The sequence below is a fragment of the Numida meleagris genome, chromosome 7 (genome assembly GCF_002078875.1).
Source record: "Numida meleagris isolate 19003 breed g44 Domestic line chromosome 7, NumMel1.0, whole genome shotgun sequence".
Lineage (NCBI taxonomy): Eukaryota > Metazoa > Chordata > Aves > Galliformes > Numididae > Numida > Numida meleagris.
The window spans coordinates 15,783,331-15,800,553 of NC_034415.1; the positions used below are offsets into that span (position 1 = coordinate 15,783,331).

The window sequence follows — 17,223 nt, forward strand, 5'->3', positions numbered from 1 at the left end:
GTTCTCACTGAGCCCTGTTGGATTGTGCAGTAATTAAAAAGTAATGAATCCTATTTAAATGTAGGGCATTCTGTCCCAACCCTCTGAGCACCCGTGGGTGTGAGCATCTTGCTCTCTGAGGCTGCTCCCCGCTCTGTGTACATGCACCAGCTTCATCAGAAGGACACGGGAAATGCCAGCACCAGATATTATGAATTTCTTTTTTTTTTTTAAATACGTCTCTGATTGGTCCAGGGATGGCAAAAATTAATAGTAATTAACTAATTACCAGCTGCCTACAAAAGAGGGGTCCTGTAGGCAGGCTCCTTCTGCCCATTTGCCTGCTGGTAAAACCACCACTCTTGAAAACATAAAACACAACTTTTTTTTTTCCCTTTATAAACATCTATCAGCGTCACCTTTCCATGGCCCACAGCACTGACTCTGCCTAGCTTTTAAGTCCTCAAAATCCAGCCAGAATCTCCCCTAGCACATTGTAACACGTTTTACTAGCTCGAGCAGGGCAAAAACAGCCGTCTGCCGACACTGCTGGCTGCCCAGTCCGCAGCTCTGGCGGGAGGACGAGGCCGGCTGCCTGCCCCCATGGCTGCCAGCCCTTTGAAGAGCCAGCCCGCTTTCCTGATTGATTCACTTTTTAATGAACGGGGAAAGCCTGTGAACTTAAACCCTGACACCGCCACCTCCCTCCCATCCTACCCATCCCTGCAGCAATGGCTCGATTATATTTCAAGTTATTACGGGATTAATACAGCTGCCCCAGGTGCCTCTTTCCCCTGAACTTCATCAATAAAAGCTGTGTACTGCTCTTACTCTGGCTGGTCCAGCTTCCGCCTGGATCTCTGCACCACCTGTGATGCCTCGTAAGGCTCTGTCATATCAGCCCTTCAGAGCTGCCAACGCTGCTGCTGGGTAAGGCCTGCTCATGTCACAGCCCCACTTAAGCTGTGTATATTTAAGAAGACATCTTGAGCTTCACTGTGCACCGCATCAGCTCTCTAAGTGGGTAGCACATACTAGCACTACTGATAATAATGAAATAAGATAATCCATAAAAAAAAAAAAAAAGCCAGTGTCCTCTTGCTCGGAAACCATCACAGACCTATGAAAAATCCTCTACAGAGGCGCACCTTCAGTAGAAAGAAAGAAAGAAAAGAGGGGAGCAAAGACCTGGGCCCAGCATAACCCAGTTTTTCCCCCATAGCATTCCCTGATACAGTACAAGCTGTAGGCTTACTTTTGGTGTTGACGTTATGGGTTTCCTCCCCCCCCCCAAGAATCCTATTTTCTAAAAACATCATTAAAAATGTAATTAACCAGCTTATTCCTTGGAAAGTCTGCAATTGTTTACAAAGGAATTGCCACACAAGCTGCCACCTTCAACTGTGTTGCATTAGGAAGTTATGCTCTTGTTTACAACTGTGCATCAATTCCACAATATATTTAGTTTTGGTACAAGTTACATATAAAATTCTCACTGAGCTTAATGTTGCAGCAAATAACACATACAGTAAGTGAGTAGGATTTATCACTGGCTGTAATGTCACAGTACATATTCTAAATATATACGGTGAGTGATATATGCACACGCACATGCAAACAAAATGGAAATATATTTAGTTTAAGAAGTGATGAATTGTGTTTGCTTTCATTCTTCTCATTTTGCATGTAGGAGAACGGAGATTGAGCACATCCACAAAGCGGCGGCTGGTCGGGCTCACGAGCAGGCTGGGGAAGGAGCAGCTCTGTGCTACCCACGGGGCGTCCCTCCGGAGGGGGCACCCAGTGCGGCTGAGCAATGCACACACAGCTGGTGGCACTCACTGGATGCTCCCAGAAAACAGACGGCATTGGTCCACCTCAAACGCCTCCCACGAGAAGTTCAAACTAATTTTTTAGAGAAGTAAGTGACAGTCTTCCCCTATCAATTCTTTTTTTTTTTTTCCTTTTGGTTTCTCTTGTGAATACAGAGGCCAGAAGGCTATGCTTAAAGAATTCATTTACAAATTTGCAATATCATTTTGAACTATAGCTATTAAACAGAAAATAGAAAAATCAGTTCAGCATCCTGTTTGGATGTAATTAAAGGTATAATCAGTTCCATTTGAATACTTCAATGCTTACCCTTCTTAAAAAAAAAAACCACAAATAAGAATAGTAGCTCATTTGCAATATGTTTTTTTCCAACCCATCTAAAAAGACTAACTGATGAAGCAAGAATAATAATTTTAAAATGTGGCATAAGCACAAAATATCAACTGCAGCTTTCAAATTACTGCTGCAGATTCCGAGCCTGATGAGAGCTCAATAACAAGGGGTATGAGCTTTATGGCAAAACACTGAAGTCTTCCACTATTTCCTATCAGCATCTTGATATGGCTGATATAATTACCTATCAAATACATCAGTGGAATGAATATCAGAGGATATAAAAAAATACGTAAGTCGGATGCATATCAGCTCAGTCTTTTAGGGGCTGTTTGATCTCAAGGTTTTTTGTAAGAATAAAAGACCAATATGGCATTCATTGCCCTTTGTTTTCTATAAGCAGCTGATGATTTTACAGCACAATAAAATTAGACTATTATTGGCTGGCTTATGAGTTCTAGCTGGATCTTTTTCCTCCTACCGGACATTTCTTCACTGCTTCTCAAAGAAATTGAAGTCAGGCATAAAGTTAATATCTGCCTTGTTCATTTATTCTTCTGTAAGCAATCAGGATTTCCCCAAATCACAGGGCAATCTCTTGCCTTTCGAGAATGAATATAGGCCCTGTTCTCTCCACTTAGTATAACAAAACAACTGGTAGAACTTTAATGGAACCAATGATTATTCTGAGAGGTTACGGCGAACTGCTGACGTTAGCAAAAGGCTCACATATAAGATTCCCTAAGAGGAAAAGTGCATGGATATTTCAAAATGTAATTAACAGTGAATTCCAACAATGTGAGAAAGAAGCAGTGGCTGTACTCGCTGCAGAGGAACCCGGCTGCATGACATGGGCACTTTGGTGGCCACTGCTCCCTTAAAAGCAGCAAGGGACAGGGCCAGTGGTGGTGGTGATGGCGAGGAACATCGGGGCTGGCCCTGTCCACGCAGGTTCCTCGTGTGTTGCTGCCTTTGCTATTGAACACAATTAAATATACAGAAGTGACCGAGCATCCTATGAAGCAAAACATTTTTTATTATTTTCTTAACCATTAAGAAAAGTCAAAATTTCAAACTCTGCGTTTGTTAGCTGAGGTGTACCTCTAAGAAGGCAGGCAGAAGACTTTACACTGATCAAATGACTGTCAAAACACAGGAGCAAAGGTTACAAAATAGCACAGTGCTCTGGAAAACTCATTTAACCAGTGAATAGGAGAGAAGTTAAAGCTCAAAATTTTAAGGGTTACTAAAATTCCTGGCCTGTTGAGTGTGTGTGCCTTGCTGCTGAAGCCCAAGTCCCTTTGCAGAGCCCGTCCTGCAGTGCTGGAGACCCCGAGGCAGCTTTCCTCCAGCCTGCCCAGCCTGGCATGGCCTCTGCTCAGCCTTCCCTTCACTACAGTTTTGCAGCTTGCTGCTTTTCACGCAGTAGCAATGGGAAGCCCCATTTACTAAAATAACAATAAAAAGCGCGGCCCTTGTAGTTCCAGGCCCTGGCTTGCCCTTCAGCAGAGGCCCAGAAGCAAGCAGGGGCAGGGGAACACAACGCAACACCATGCCAGGCAAGGGCTAAACCCACAGCTATGGCTCCCGAACCCATCGAGCCGAACAGCCTCTCTGCACTCCAAAAGCATTTTTGTGGATGTAACTAAAGGAAACACAACAACAGAACCCAGCTTGTTAAAAAATACCCACAGAGGGGGAGAGAAAAAATAAAAATCCTAACACAGCCTCGTCTGTCTCCAGCAAACAGGGCTTTTTTCAGGCCCAGGGCTCAGGCGTGGGCCCAAGCCACTGCGGGTGGTGAGTTACTGGCTGACAGCCGTGCTGGTTGTGCAGAGACTGAAGCGCAGGCCTCTCCCTGCCCTCAGCGCCGACTGCCCCACAGCCCTCATGCCTCCCTGCTGCTGCCCAGCACAGCAGCCCCATGGATAGCACACGGCTGTGCAACCGGGCCAGCCCCCCAAGGAACATCTCTGAGACACCGGCAAAACAAGCAGCGCTTATCTCATGCATGCCACAGGTGTGATGTCATCCCCTCTGGCAAAGGAACGAGGATGTCTACAGCCTCCACCGTGCAAAAATGCAGGAACTGAAGTTAACGTGCCTCAGACTTTGTTAAAATATGGTGATAATTAAGAAATATAATTACCACTACAAAGTTAATGCCTCTCTGAGTTCTTACAAACAAGTTTTTAATTTACCCCGAGCATTTACATTGCAGATGCGCAGTCACCCGGGCGTGGGGCTGACGGCAATGCGGTCCCCGTGCCACGGCCCACCTGGAGGGCAGGCGTGCAGAGGAGCCCCATCAGACACACATTGCGTTCTATTAAGAAAAAAAAAAGGAAGAAACTTATGAGGTAACTGATAATCTTTTATTAGTTGTGATTAAGGAGCTCCAGTAGCCTTGTTTACACATCTCGAACAAGTCAGGACCTGCAGCACGGTATTGGCTTGCGGCCCACAGCGCGCAGTCCATTCTCAGCAGAAGCAATCTGAAGTGGAACGCGTCCCCGCAGGAAGCGCACATCCCTGCTCGCACGGGGCAGGAGCAGCAGTAACGCTGCAGGCCCAGGGCTTGGCCCCGACTTGCTGCTGCTCTGGGCACGCTCCCATGAGCAGGACACGGGGCCCAGGCGGGGACACAGTGAGCCCGCTGCCGCTCACAGCTCACGGACCGAACCGAGAGCTCCTCGCTGCTTAACATGCAGGCAAAGCACTGCCAATCTAAAATGGCTGATCAGTAATACTTTAATTGCAGTTTCATAGAAACAAATTGCTATTTAATTGCAATGAGCTCTTCTGTGGCTTCGCCGGACTGACAACAGGCATACACCTGGTACTGAACAGCAACAACAAAGGCTCCCTGGTACTTCACGTACTGCAGACTCGGGAAGTGAAACCGGTCCTGGAACACGTCTCACACTGAAGAAATACAATACTTCGAAGGTATTTGACATACGTGTCCCGATCTCAATTTCCATTATTTCAACAGAGCTGTTCAGAACACAGGTACTTGCAAAAAGCCTGACACCTGATACCGGCCAAAGAATTTGATAAAAAAAATTAAATTAAAATGATCTTTTTTGAAATGCTTGGTAGCAAGTCATACTACGCTAGTATCTGATTTCTTTTTTTTCATTTATTATATTTCTCCCAGAATTAGATGATGCAAATTTTATCATTGTTAACTAACAGGGAGAAAGGGAGACAAACTCAGTGTGGTTAATATTCTAAAGATGTGACTTAATTTCATAGGCTTCATTCTGGTAAGACATTCTCATTTTACATTTCGTAAGATACTGCATAACCTGTTAAAATATTTAAAGATAAATCAAGTAGGACTGAAAAGACAGTATCTTGTTGCAAACAGAATTCGGTTTGGAAAGGCTTAATGTCCCACTGCCTGCCAGGATGCGTAAATCTCATAACTAGACAGCTGGATAGGTAAAAACATTAAACCCATTTAGAGGGCAATCTTTTTACAAAATTGTTTCATTAATAAGAGTGACAATTTATATGATTGAGATGCTTAGATGCAGTATAGACAGAGCCTTTTATCCACGTTCACTAGGATGATTTCAGATTAGTAATATTTCCTTTGATTTTTTTTAACAGCGTTCATTTTTGAAAGTGAGGGAAGCTCTCACTGATTATTTGTATGACTTTTCAGCAGCGCTAAATGCAGGGGGTGTCTTTCAGATTCAGCGTAGCAAATGCATGTGATAAAAGGTGAACAAGTACACGTTTCCTTTTACAGATCTCCTAAAAAAATTGATTTTTCACGTAAGGACAAATCTAAGTGATTCCAATAGCCTTCCCCCCAGCGTCCCCATTAGAGCCTGTTTTATTGTCTGAAATGCCTCTGGTTTCAAGGAAGTGTTTTACCTAAAGGAAGAATACTACTTAAATATGTTCTATTGTATATTCATAGCTCCATTAGTCCTCCTCCAATTTAGCACATCAAAGCAAAGGCTTCATCACTTGCATGTGGATTATGCTAACATGAGTGACATTTGTAATCTTATAGGTCTGCAACTTAAGAAATGCTTTTAAAGTAAGCTATTAAAAAGGTAGCTGCGCTTTACAAACGAGTCACATAATAGTTTATTTAAAGCCGTTAATGAACTTCAACCTCTACATCACTAAATGCCATACTACATTACTTACTAGAAGTTATTAGCTATCTTCTTAGCGCTTCTAGGTTATATTGGACAACCAAAAATCCGAACATGTTAGATTTAACCATGGTACCTTGAGTGCTTATACTGGAAGAATATAAAAGATGCCTACAGACTCGCTAATACTTGAATTCCAAATTCGTATGATTTCGAGTGTCTTTTCGAAGATGTTCCAGCGGCGCAATTTGCAAGACCCTTACCTAAAGACTGTACTGCAAGATCAAAAAGCTTAGAAACTTACTTTAAAAAATACGTAAGTGCATTTAATTGAAAAAGTCGTACATAGCTTCAGTAGTTTTATCTCTTTATACGATATGCAAGCATCCGTATATCTTTACTGTCTGGTACCGTGCGTTACATCATTTTCTTTTCTCTGCAACAGTCCTATTTTTGCCCAGGCAATGAAGTGCTAAAAGAAATCCAACAGACCTCAGCACACTAGAGGCCAAGAAGTAGAATCTGAAACAAAATACATCTGCTGCTGGTTGTTCAGAGAGACAAAGCTACAAATCTGCTTTTTATGCATCAGCATCACAACAAAAGTAAGTGCAGCTCACTCCATAACCAAACAAGCTACACCTTCTTGAAAACAGAATTTAAAAAGAAAACATAATCTTGCTGTATTTCAAATGCATTGGTCTCCAATAAAAGTTGAACGGTTGGTAACGCTGATTTGCTCGGAGTTGCAGCAGAGGCACGTTCTAGATGCCTGCAGCTCCCAGACTGGAGGCATACAATGCAGTCACAGATTCATGTTACTGTTCCTGCTACAAGTATGAAAAATGAGGATTTTTTTTCTTAGAGTTGTTGTGCACAGCCCTGCGGATGAGCAGCTGAAGGGAAAGGCCCACTGAACGGAGCTGCCCTCTTTCTAAGCTCAGAGAAAGTTTTCTTGCTTTGGAAGGGGTTTTGTTTCCTTCCAGAGAGCAGACCATAGCTGCCATCAGTTTGTTCTCGGAATTAGCCTAGGAAGCGCGTTTTTCTTTCCTTAAGATTATCAGTTTTAAGTTTCTTGCACAGCAAACGCAACTTTATTTTGTTCAGATCAGAATAGCTATTGTATTCCTTTTTATGAGTGCTCAATTCTAGTGCTCAGCATGAGGTACGGACCTTTTGTTGCTTTTATTTTTATTATTATTCCTGAACCTCTTAAAGTATATTCATACACGCTCATGCTTGCACACTCACAGACACATGCATACCTCTAACACAGGCAATTCTGCGGGAAGGAGCCAGACAGAAAGAGACCACAACACCTATAATGTGTACCACTCTTCACTGCAATCTGAGCTGTCATGTATTTGCTGTTACCAGAAGCAAGAATCTCGATGAAAACTAAAGATCATTTTGAAGCAGCGCCCCATATCCACGCCAAAATTAAGACGGTAGTTTAACAGGTTCTTTACTGGAATAAGACAAAACGAAACGAGAACCCACCAAAAACCCCCAAACCAAAATCATACTTTAAAAGGAAACTGACAATTAAGGTGATGACTTTGTTTCAGAATAATATTTCGAGTGTAGTTCTGTGGGTTTTTTTAAAGAAAAAAAACAGCAAAGTTTCTAAAACCCATACTCAATTCAGTGGTTTTTGTTTTACTTTTTATTATTTAAATACACCATACTAGAGCAAATGTCTCTGAAAATATCACAAATAAAAGATTTTTCTTCATTCAGCAAATTAGAAGTAGGTGAAAATTTCTACACAGTAGCTGCTATGAGCCTGACTTTTTTTTTCCTTTTTCTCCTTTTTTTTTTTTTGCCATGGGAAGTAGCAACATTAGGACAAAAACACTTACATGCATACATACATTGTATTTTACAGAGATACAATAAAAGTGTTTGTGATAGAATATCACAAAAGCCACATCTTTCCTTTATCTCATGTTCAGTTTGATTGAAACACATTTCCTTACAACACTTAAATATACAAAGAGCAAATAGAATGTTGTTAAGGTAAAACACAGGGTACAAACTGGCTAGTGCCCTGCTAATTGTTAATGAGGGTAGAAAGCAGATTTCAATGCTTCTTTTAATTAGCTTCATTAGTCATCTTCCCCACCCACCCCCCCAAAGATGTCCTCCGGTGGATCTTTTTTCATTTTCTCTACAGTCTCCCATTAGCCCAGGTTCATGGAGTCCTTAATGTTCATATTCAGTCATTTTAATACACCAATAAATGTGGGAAGGGCAATCAAGAATAAAGAAGGTGCAATGGTATGGAGCTGGCACTGATGCTAGCTACAAAGGTGACTTGTCTACTTGGAGACATGGGATCCATCTGTGATGAACAAAATTTGAGATGAAGGCACGCATTCTGCAATACTCTGACCTTTTAGCAGACCTGCAAGAAATAAAAATGGGTATCTTAGCTAGAATACTAAATTTGAGATAGGAAACTACAACATGACTGCTTTTGTCTTTTCCTTATTCACTAATCTCTTTTTTATTAGATTACTTTCCAACTGTGACTTGATTAAGGCTTTCTACACTATCCATTCATAGTGCTAATGTTTCAACTTCAAGTAGCAAAAAGCAAGCATTTTCTGCAGTGTCACTACTAAGAAGAGCAGACAGTAAAGAATAAAGAGAGACGACAACAATAAATAAGTGTACTTTCTGGTAGCAAATCGTACGGTGAATAAGGTGGCTTTTCTGGGCCCCTTTTAAAAGGGAAGAAACATTATGCCATGCCTTTGAAGAAGTCGGTAATATGATCTTATAATTGGAAGAAATAGCGTGTAAAGCAAATAAGAAGTACAGCCAATATCCTCCCAAGGCAACTTTGGTTAATATGCTGCATTGCACAAGAGCTAAATATAGATATTTCAGGATTTTTCCCCCCCATTTGAAATTCCTCATCTGGTGTGTTAGTTAATGTTACATAAACATTTTAATATATGAAGTCAAACATGTGCTCTCACACTGGTGTTAATGAATTGTGATAATTAAAAGTGTCTAACTCGATAAAAATCTAAGCTTTCCTGGATAAAAGAGAAATGATCATCCATAGTCTTCAAATACAATCTGTTTGCAATTACCAAAATGAAATAATATATACGAGAATTTTATGGTTTTTAAATGACATTTTGTGCTTCCCAGGAAGTTCTTTTTCCACCCTTTCTCTAAGTTACTAAAAGCCTGAGGTCTATTAGTAACTGCAACCCCCCACTTTCAAGCTAATTAAAGTAGTAGAGGCTTGGAGGTTTAATTCCCCAGAGCTGAAGCTCAGTGTGAGAAAGGTAATTTGTCTGTCCAGAACAAAGATTAGGGAGCAGCCAGCAAGCATATTTAATAAATGAGCATCAAATATCTTCTACTATGGACACAGACAACACCAATTATGTAACTACAAGGGAATTGTTGAGTGGTATGTAAACTAGAAGATTTTTCAGATCTTCTCCGAGATGTAATCTAACTCATACGTTATTTAAAAGTATAGGAGCTGAAGACAAGTGTTTGCTATGAACACTGCCAGCCAGAGGAGAATTTACACTTTTAGCGGTGGTAAGACTGTTGGCAAACAAGAGATGCTACAGGAATATTGCCACTGTCAAAAATGCAGAGACAGTTCTCTGTGGAGGACAATACAACTCCTGCAAATAAAATGGCCCACAGGACATCAGCACATAGGGCTCTGCGTTGTGCCGGCAAGCAGTGCCAAGGCGAGGTGAAACAGCATTGTGGTGTTTGTTGTTTTTCAAACGACACAGCAAGTGATGAGAAATTACAATTTCCATGTGTGGATCAAATCGGGGAGGCAAAAGGCAGGAACAGCAAACTTTACTGTTTCACCTCCTTAAAAAGAAAGTCAAGTACCTAAAGTTAGGCCGCGCAACCTTTTCTGCCTGCACCCATCACCAATAAATATATGGTTTACAAGTTAAAATGAAGACAATCCTAAGTTCATAACTATCATCTTCACAAACACAACAAAAATGTGTTTTATTGCAAGGAGTATGTCTCAATCTCTTCAGCTTAATAAAAAAAAAAAACACCCTGTGATTATTCTACTGTGTCTATAATCTCTAGTGGCAGAATAACCTGGAGACTGATTGATCTTTAATGTTTAATAAAGAGTATCTGTTACAGCCAACTGTGTCATAGTGGAAGAACATTTTTAATTACTGGCCCTAAAACACACGGCTTTCTGGAAAACATCTGTGATGTTTACATCCTCAGATTGTTAAAAAGCTAGCACACAAACTGCTCTCTTTGTCACCTGCCCCTGCAGCTTCCATAACTCCAGACCCCTGACAAACCTATGAATTATCAACTTGTCTCCTCGACTGTAATACAGTTTTCTGAAATTCAGACGCTCCACAGTTCCCCTTGGAAAACCGGTAGGGGAACTTGGACCACTTCCTAGAGAGATTACATTATAAAAACAAAACAACCCTATCATCTCTCTCTCCAGTCTTCCCCAATACCTCTTTTCCTCATCCCTGACTGTAGCAACGTGGGAAATAGTGACAGAACTAATAAAAACCCATTTTCAGTATCGTCTCTGCATTACCATCTACCGGGAGGCTTCAGCTGTGAGCTCTGCAGGCCTAGCCCCACTTCACCTCTTTTCCACGGTCTGCGTTCCCCATCATGTCTACCGCTTTTATTCTAGCTAAATCATTTTTGTGTTTTACTAAGGCATAGTAAGAAGCTGATAAAAGCAAATGACAATTTAGACACCTATTTGAAGTTACATTAAACTTTACATTCGCAGCAGACAAGTGGATAAACCACCCTCTCGGAACGGTAAACCTTTTACTGCAGCATATAAAGATGAATGGTTTTACCCTCTATTTTGAAATGGGACACCTACAAATATTCATCTAACGGACTCACTGTTAGCTAGTCTGTATTACAGATTTGTGCCATTAAAATTCACAACAGTGTAAATCTATGAATCTTTAACTGTATTTGTACTTCCTCGAGAAGAGGCTCCGCGTTCTCCTCCAGTCTTAATTATCTTCATTCTGCCTAACTATATACAACTTTTGTACTCGACTCTCATCACCTCAATTGACAAATTAGGTAAATAAAAAAAGTCCATGTCTCATTTTGATGCAATTACGTTCACTGCATAAGACTTGAAAGAATACTTAAAATTAATCAGCAAATTTTTGCACTGGAAAAAAGCAAACACGGATATTGAAATGTAGCAACAAAACGAGAAAAACACGGGACTTACATACCACTTTGTGTTTTCTTGTGTGTATTTCTCCGCTAACTGAAAGCACTACCAATTATTCTGCACATTACAGAATAGGTAAGCCCAGCATTTGTCCCAGATTTTTTCATCTTCAAAATTCCTATTTGCAGATAAATGTTATTTTTTGTGATCCTTACAGACATTAATGAAGTTCCTATTGTAAATCTATAAAGAATTACCAACTGAAGTGTGCACTTTTTGTTTCATTGCAATAACTCAGTGCTGTGTGATTGCCTGGGTTAATGATGAAAAAGTCAAATATACTATCAGAGCTGATGGAAAAATCTATCACCAATCTGAAATTAAAATTCATCTGTGGTCAATAAGATTTAATATCCATGCAAGTGGCGCTGTAAAGAGTAAATGAATCAATGTCATCAATACATAATCAGTATGAAATATGATGTGAATAAAATTATGTGCAAGAGTCATACATTCACTCTTTTCTGGACCAGGGTGGAATGAACAGTCTCTTAACTCAAGGTTGACAGTAATTGTTACAAATTAGGCACAGCAGTTATCAAAATGCACTCACTTGCATAGCTTTAGGACTTATTAAGGAGATTAAAATAGATCTAACTATCTCGTTTCAGAGTTACAGGACAACTGTTGATCAGAAATTTTTTTCTTCTTCTTCTCTATATGACCTGTGCAGTCATTATTTACTCATTTAGCTAGAAACAAAGAGCTATCAGCCACAGAGATACACGATCTCTCGTTGAGCTATTATTGTTACGGAGTGGTAAGAAAACAGCGCTTTGGTTTTTAAATCTGAGTTACGACACAGAAAACAGACGAGGAAATACTTCTGAGAGAGTACCCCAGCATGCCTCCTCAACTGAAACCTTACACTGCTTTAGCTCAGGAATCTTCTATTCACAAAACGTTTATTTCCATATTAAAGGATGTAATTTTCCTCCCACAGAAACCTGCTCTCTTGTAGCCCTTAATTTCAAGACTGTAAAATAAAATGCTCCTCTTTGTTAAGTTTATGTTAACGTCTGCTCTCCATTCCACTTCGTACATGAAGAGTTCAACAGCTGTACAGATGCACATGCCCAAACCAAAATAAACTGACTCACTCTATATGTCATACTTAAAGGTTAGCATTTCCTCCCCATCCCCCATGCCTATGTTACTTAAGTTCGGTTACTTAAAGGTCTCATTGCAGGGGTGGGAAACGTCCGCTATTAAACTGAAAATAAATTGATCTTCATTTAGCTCTAATAAAGCTTATTAGTAATTGTGGAGTATTCACCTTCTGGTCTGGCAGTAGTGGGTTACTCTGAAGTGAATTCAAATGGCCATTGATGAGAGCTGTAGGTCTATCATGTTCACAAAATAAACTGCCATTGATGTAGTGAAACCGATCTCCCGGGACCAGGCGATTCCGGCAGGTAGAGCATGTAAAACACTGAGAAAGGAAAGAGACAGCAAGTGAAACTACAGCACAAATTAAGTATGCTGCAGGTTTGAAAATTACACTTCAGAGACTGCGAGCACAGATGAGATACGAAGCTGCTCGGTTTCTAGCATCTCCGAACACGGCATTAGCCTTACCTGTTGGGACCACGCAGTTCATAACTCAAGTATAGTTCTACCGATTATGAGGGAACGAAGCTGCACGCTGAGGGCAGCTTCATCACACATTCTCGTATCTCTAGCTATTGCTTCGCACTTCATTCATAAGCAGATGCAGATTTTACACTACAGAAGCATGGCGGTTCTAATTGACTAATAAAAAAAAGATACAGAAAGCCTCTCACCTTCAGATGATAGACGTTGCCCTGTGCCCTCATGACCAGCTCGCTAGCAGGAATGGACTGTCCGCAGGCACTGCAAGCACCACTATTTCCAAATAACCTGAAACAGAGGTGATGATCATGAATAATTTAACACACAAGAGGCTCTAAGCATTTTTGCGCATCACTGCCATGGTTTATTACACAACTGTTTTAGACTTCTGACCCCTGTCTTCCAACTTGCTTACATGCTGTAATATGAAAAAGTGTATTTCTGTCTAACAACTGGTAGCTTCACCCTACCTCAGATGTGGTTACACGGGATTTAATCAGAAATATTGACTTACACCTCTAGAAACACAAACAATTCTGTACTACACACATTTTATCAGATTACTGGGTTCATCATAAAAAAAAGATACAATTCATGACTGGAGTTTAAATGCATTGTGTCCTTGAAATTATATGAAGAACTCTTTTGTACTTTAATCATATCTTGAGATATGAGTCATCAAAAGGGTTAAGAGGATTTGATTGTATATCTAAGAAGACATCATGCTCAGTGTATTGAAACTCCAGTAAACCTCCATCAGTGCAGAGTTTCCATTAGAAACTCTCTGCTATCCAGGTTGATATATAATGTGTATGGGTTAACCTTTTCAATCATGGTGTCAACACTTTAGATTTGCCTCTGCTCATCTCTTTCATCCTAACCTTCTCTCTCTCTTGATAATGAAATGCTTGCTCCAACTTCCCTCTATCTGCTCCTGAGTCCACAATTTAGATTACTTCATCTCTGCTAGCAACAAACTGAATGAAATTTCGATTTGAGCAGAAAGTAATTTACCGGGATCTGGACCCATTTGTCATCATATCTCTCTGGGTGTTTGCTGTATCACTGCAGTTTTCCTATGCAATCAAATGAGACCACAACATCTGCCATTGGGTTGGGGGGGCACTGGCAGCGGGGGGAGGGGGGAGTAGGCAGAAGAGCGGTGAAGAAAAATATATACATAATTCTTCAAATCCATTTAAAGGCACAACACATCGATTCAAAATATAATACAATAATGATTATTGAGTTCTACTTTTCCTGACTGCATTAGCTAGAATTAGAAAAGCTTTATTTGCTTTCGCGTGCGTCTCTCTAACACACACAAATATTTAGAAAGAGTACCACAGTCATTTCACTGTAAAAAAGGAAACCGAACTAGATGGCAGGGTCACAGACCTGCTTTTCTGCACGATGTAAAACACGGTAATAGGATTTACAAATTAGCGTATTGGTGTCATAATAAATATTAATATTTGCATCTCCTTCCTGTCCAAATAAAGTCATAAAATTTTGTTTGTGTCAACCTCGGAGACGCATTACAACAGAATACCCGTAATCTGAATGATTGCAGTGTGCCTCTGTATAAAAATAATTGCTTTGAATTTTCAGAATCTGAGCTTGCAGAGGAGGCTTGTCATGTTCAAACTACTAATTTGCTGTCGCCACTTTATTGAAAATAGCCTGTAAGTTGTTATTAAATGTATCGACTGAACGACAGAGAGAGTAGTAAAACTGCCCCTTAAGATGGCTTTTAATAGGAAGCTGAGAAACAAATTTTGCAGCAGCATCGATTTGAAGAGTTCAATCAAAACTCCATTTCAAAACTAATTAGTCTGAGATCCACGACACATTGACACGTTCTTGCAGAATCACAGCGGTTACAAAGGGAAAGCTGCACTAATACATTGTCAGGACCTCCAGCCAAAAGGACTACACTGTCTAGCAACGAAGGGTCCATTATTAGGGCATCTTCTAAACCCGGAGCAGCTCCGAGCGGTTGCACGACGCATTGGGGTTTCTTCCCAAGCTTTATGATGCGCATTCTTCTTCCTCCATTCGTACTAGCAGTGAAGTTGGCACACAGAAAAGGTGCAGGGAAGCGCTGGAAGGAGGTTGCAAGACGCTGCCACGTTTCTAGAACAAAGACCCAAAATCCAGGGCACGGGGTGATGACAAGGGCATTCTGGGCAGGGTGGGGCAGAAAGGCAAAGTCCTGCAGGTGAGCAGCCAGTGCCACCTGTCCTGAGAACGCAGGCAGCGTCAGCGGGCACACAGTCCCTGTGCAACCGCACCGCCCGCCTGAGCACACGGCCCCCAGAACGCTGATCTCACTGCACTACTTGTCTTCATTAAGCATTCACTTGTTATACAACACTCTCTGACTAGCAGTGGTTGTACACCTTGAATGTCTGTGCATTTTAATACACAGAGCCAAACTAATTCCGAGGCTTTTCCCAGGTTTTCCCTACGCATGTTTCCAGAACAACTCCGCTTTGGGAAGCTGCTGCAGTTGAATCTTCCGCCGACATTCCTGAAAATCACTCGCAGTTAGAACACCTTCCAGTGCTCTGCGTTATTTGCTAGGACAATAAAGCTTATTTTTCCTTCTCTACTGTTACGAATGCTTTTGTTTTCTAGTATCATTAACAGGAAAAAGGTTTTATCTTTAAAAATATATATTATTCCTTCTTACCAGTAAAGGAAGTCCACCTCAGTAACTATTCTTTACTGCGAAAGTTGTTTCACATGGCTTCTGAGCGGCTGGAGAGCTAATTATCTAACCGGGGGGACCGTCCAGGACAGTATTTGATTTAAAAGGCTGCAGGCTTTAGGTGCTCAATTAAGTAGCTATCGGTCTCAGACTGGACTTTAATGGGCTCTTTTCTCTTTAACTGCAGCAATGGGTAGAGATACCCCAGGTCAGGCTAATTAAAGCCAGGGGACTCTTTAATTGTGATGACAGAATTGGTTTCAGTTTCCTCTTTGGGTCCTCAGTCCAAGGAGGTCATTAATATTTCAACATTTGGGCAATGCAATCAATCACAAACATCAAGAGCTTCCCTATATGGACAAGGCAGCTCTTCTACACTTAACAGCCTTTTACCGAGCCACCTTAAACTGACTACCGGGTAATTCCAGCCTTGCACTCCCCACATCCAAACGCACACACACTCCTTATTTTTTTCAGAACTTTCACAATAGTGGGAATGAAGGCAGCGCGAAACCTTCCCAGCCCAACCTCTCACCTCTTGCTGCTCAAAATACACTATCAGTAGAAGCACGTCTCACACAACTTACACCAACGTAACAAGGTTCTGGTTGGTTCCAAAATTGTGGAGGGAAACAGATTTAGCAGCTCCAGAACCCACACAGGACAGCGCCTGTTGTACCCACAGACTCGCACCCAAATCCTACCAAAGAGAAACACACATCCAGACCCACTGATCCAGAAGTGATTGGTGTTCCTGTATATTCCCCACATTTAATCTAAATTCTGCAACAGCGATATTAAACATAACAAAGAAAGGCAACACAGAAACCAGCCTGGAGCCAAGTCCATTAAAGGTACTTCAGAATAACTGGAGACCAAGCACCTTAAAAGCACCAGAAGCTATTGATACTTAAAAGGGGGGCTGTGCATAATGGCAAGTGCTGCATTAGAGAAGGGAAAGGAAAAAAAAAACAGCCAAATTACGCTTGGTTAATTCAGAGTAACAGATCTGCCCCCAAGTGAATTGGAGGCCTTGAATTAATTCTGTTATGACAAATCAAGATAAACGTTCCCCCTAAATTGCATGCGATTTAATTAATTTTTGAGATCCTGGGTTTTTTTTTTTTTCCTAGCTAATAGTTCACATGCTCCTGTGCTGTCATTGTGCTTGAGTGGGCAGACTTCAAAGTGATATTAAATAACCAACTATTAGATTTACCTAGCACGTCCTATTGGAAAAGTGCCATTTAATTACCTAGCCTGTTCAATTAAAGGGACAGCATTCCCCGAATACAGCAGCTTGCCGCTGATTACCAGCGAAATGAACTCGCTGCCTGGCGGCCCCCTCCCAGACCCAGCCCGGCGGCTGCGGTCGCCCCGGCCCCCCCGCAGCCCCGGCC

The 17,223-nt window shown here is 41.3% G+C and overlaps 1 protein-coding gene and 1 long non-coding RNA gene across 4 annotated transcripts in view; one reads left to right on the top strand and one right to left on the bottom strand.

The window, feature by feature from the left end:
• Positions 1–7,712, top strand: part of LOC110402255 — a 432,654-nt gene extending 424,942 nt beyond the window's left edge. The window contains exons 20-23 of the long non-coding RNA XR_002441005.1: positions 1,670–1,900; positions 4,367–4,505; positions 4,907–5,094; positions 6,709–7,712. This is a non-coding gene — a long non-coding RNA (uncharacterized LOC110402255). The remainder of the gene's footprint in view (positions 1–1,669; positions 1,901–4,366; positions 4,506–4,906; positions 5,095–6,708) is intronic.
• LMO4 (LIM domain only 4) overlaps positions 7,907–17,223 on the bottom strand; it is a 13,973-nt gene continuing 4,656 nt past the window's right edge. For all 3 annotated transcript variants that reach the window (XM_021404108.1, XM_021404107.1, XM_021404109.1), the window contains exons 3-5: positions 13,302–13,398; positions 12,794–12,949; positions 7,907–8,670 (exon numbers count right to left, since the gene is read on the bottom strand). In XM_021404108.1, the coding sequence (XP_021259783.1) occupies positions 8,662–8,670; positions 12,794–12,949; positions 13,302–13,398 (262 nt within the window). In that variant the 3' untranslated portion in view covers positions 7,907–8,661. The remainder of the gene's footprint in view (positions 8,671–12,793; positions 12,950–13,301; positions 13,399–17,223) is intronic.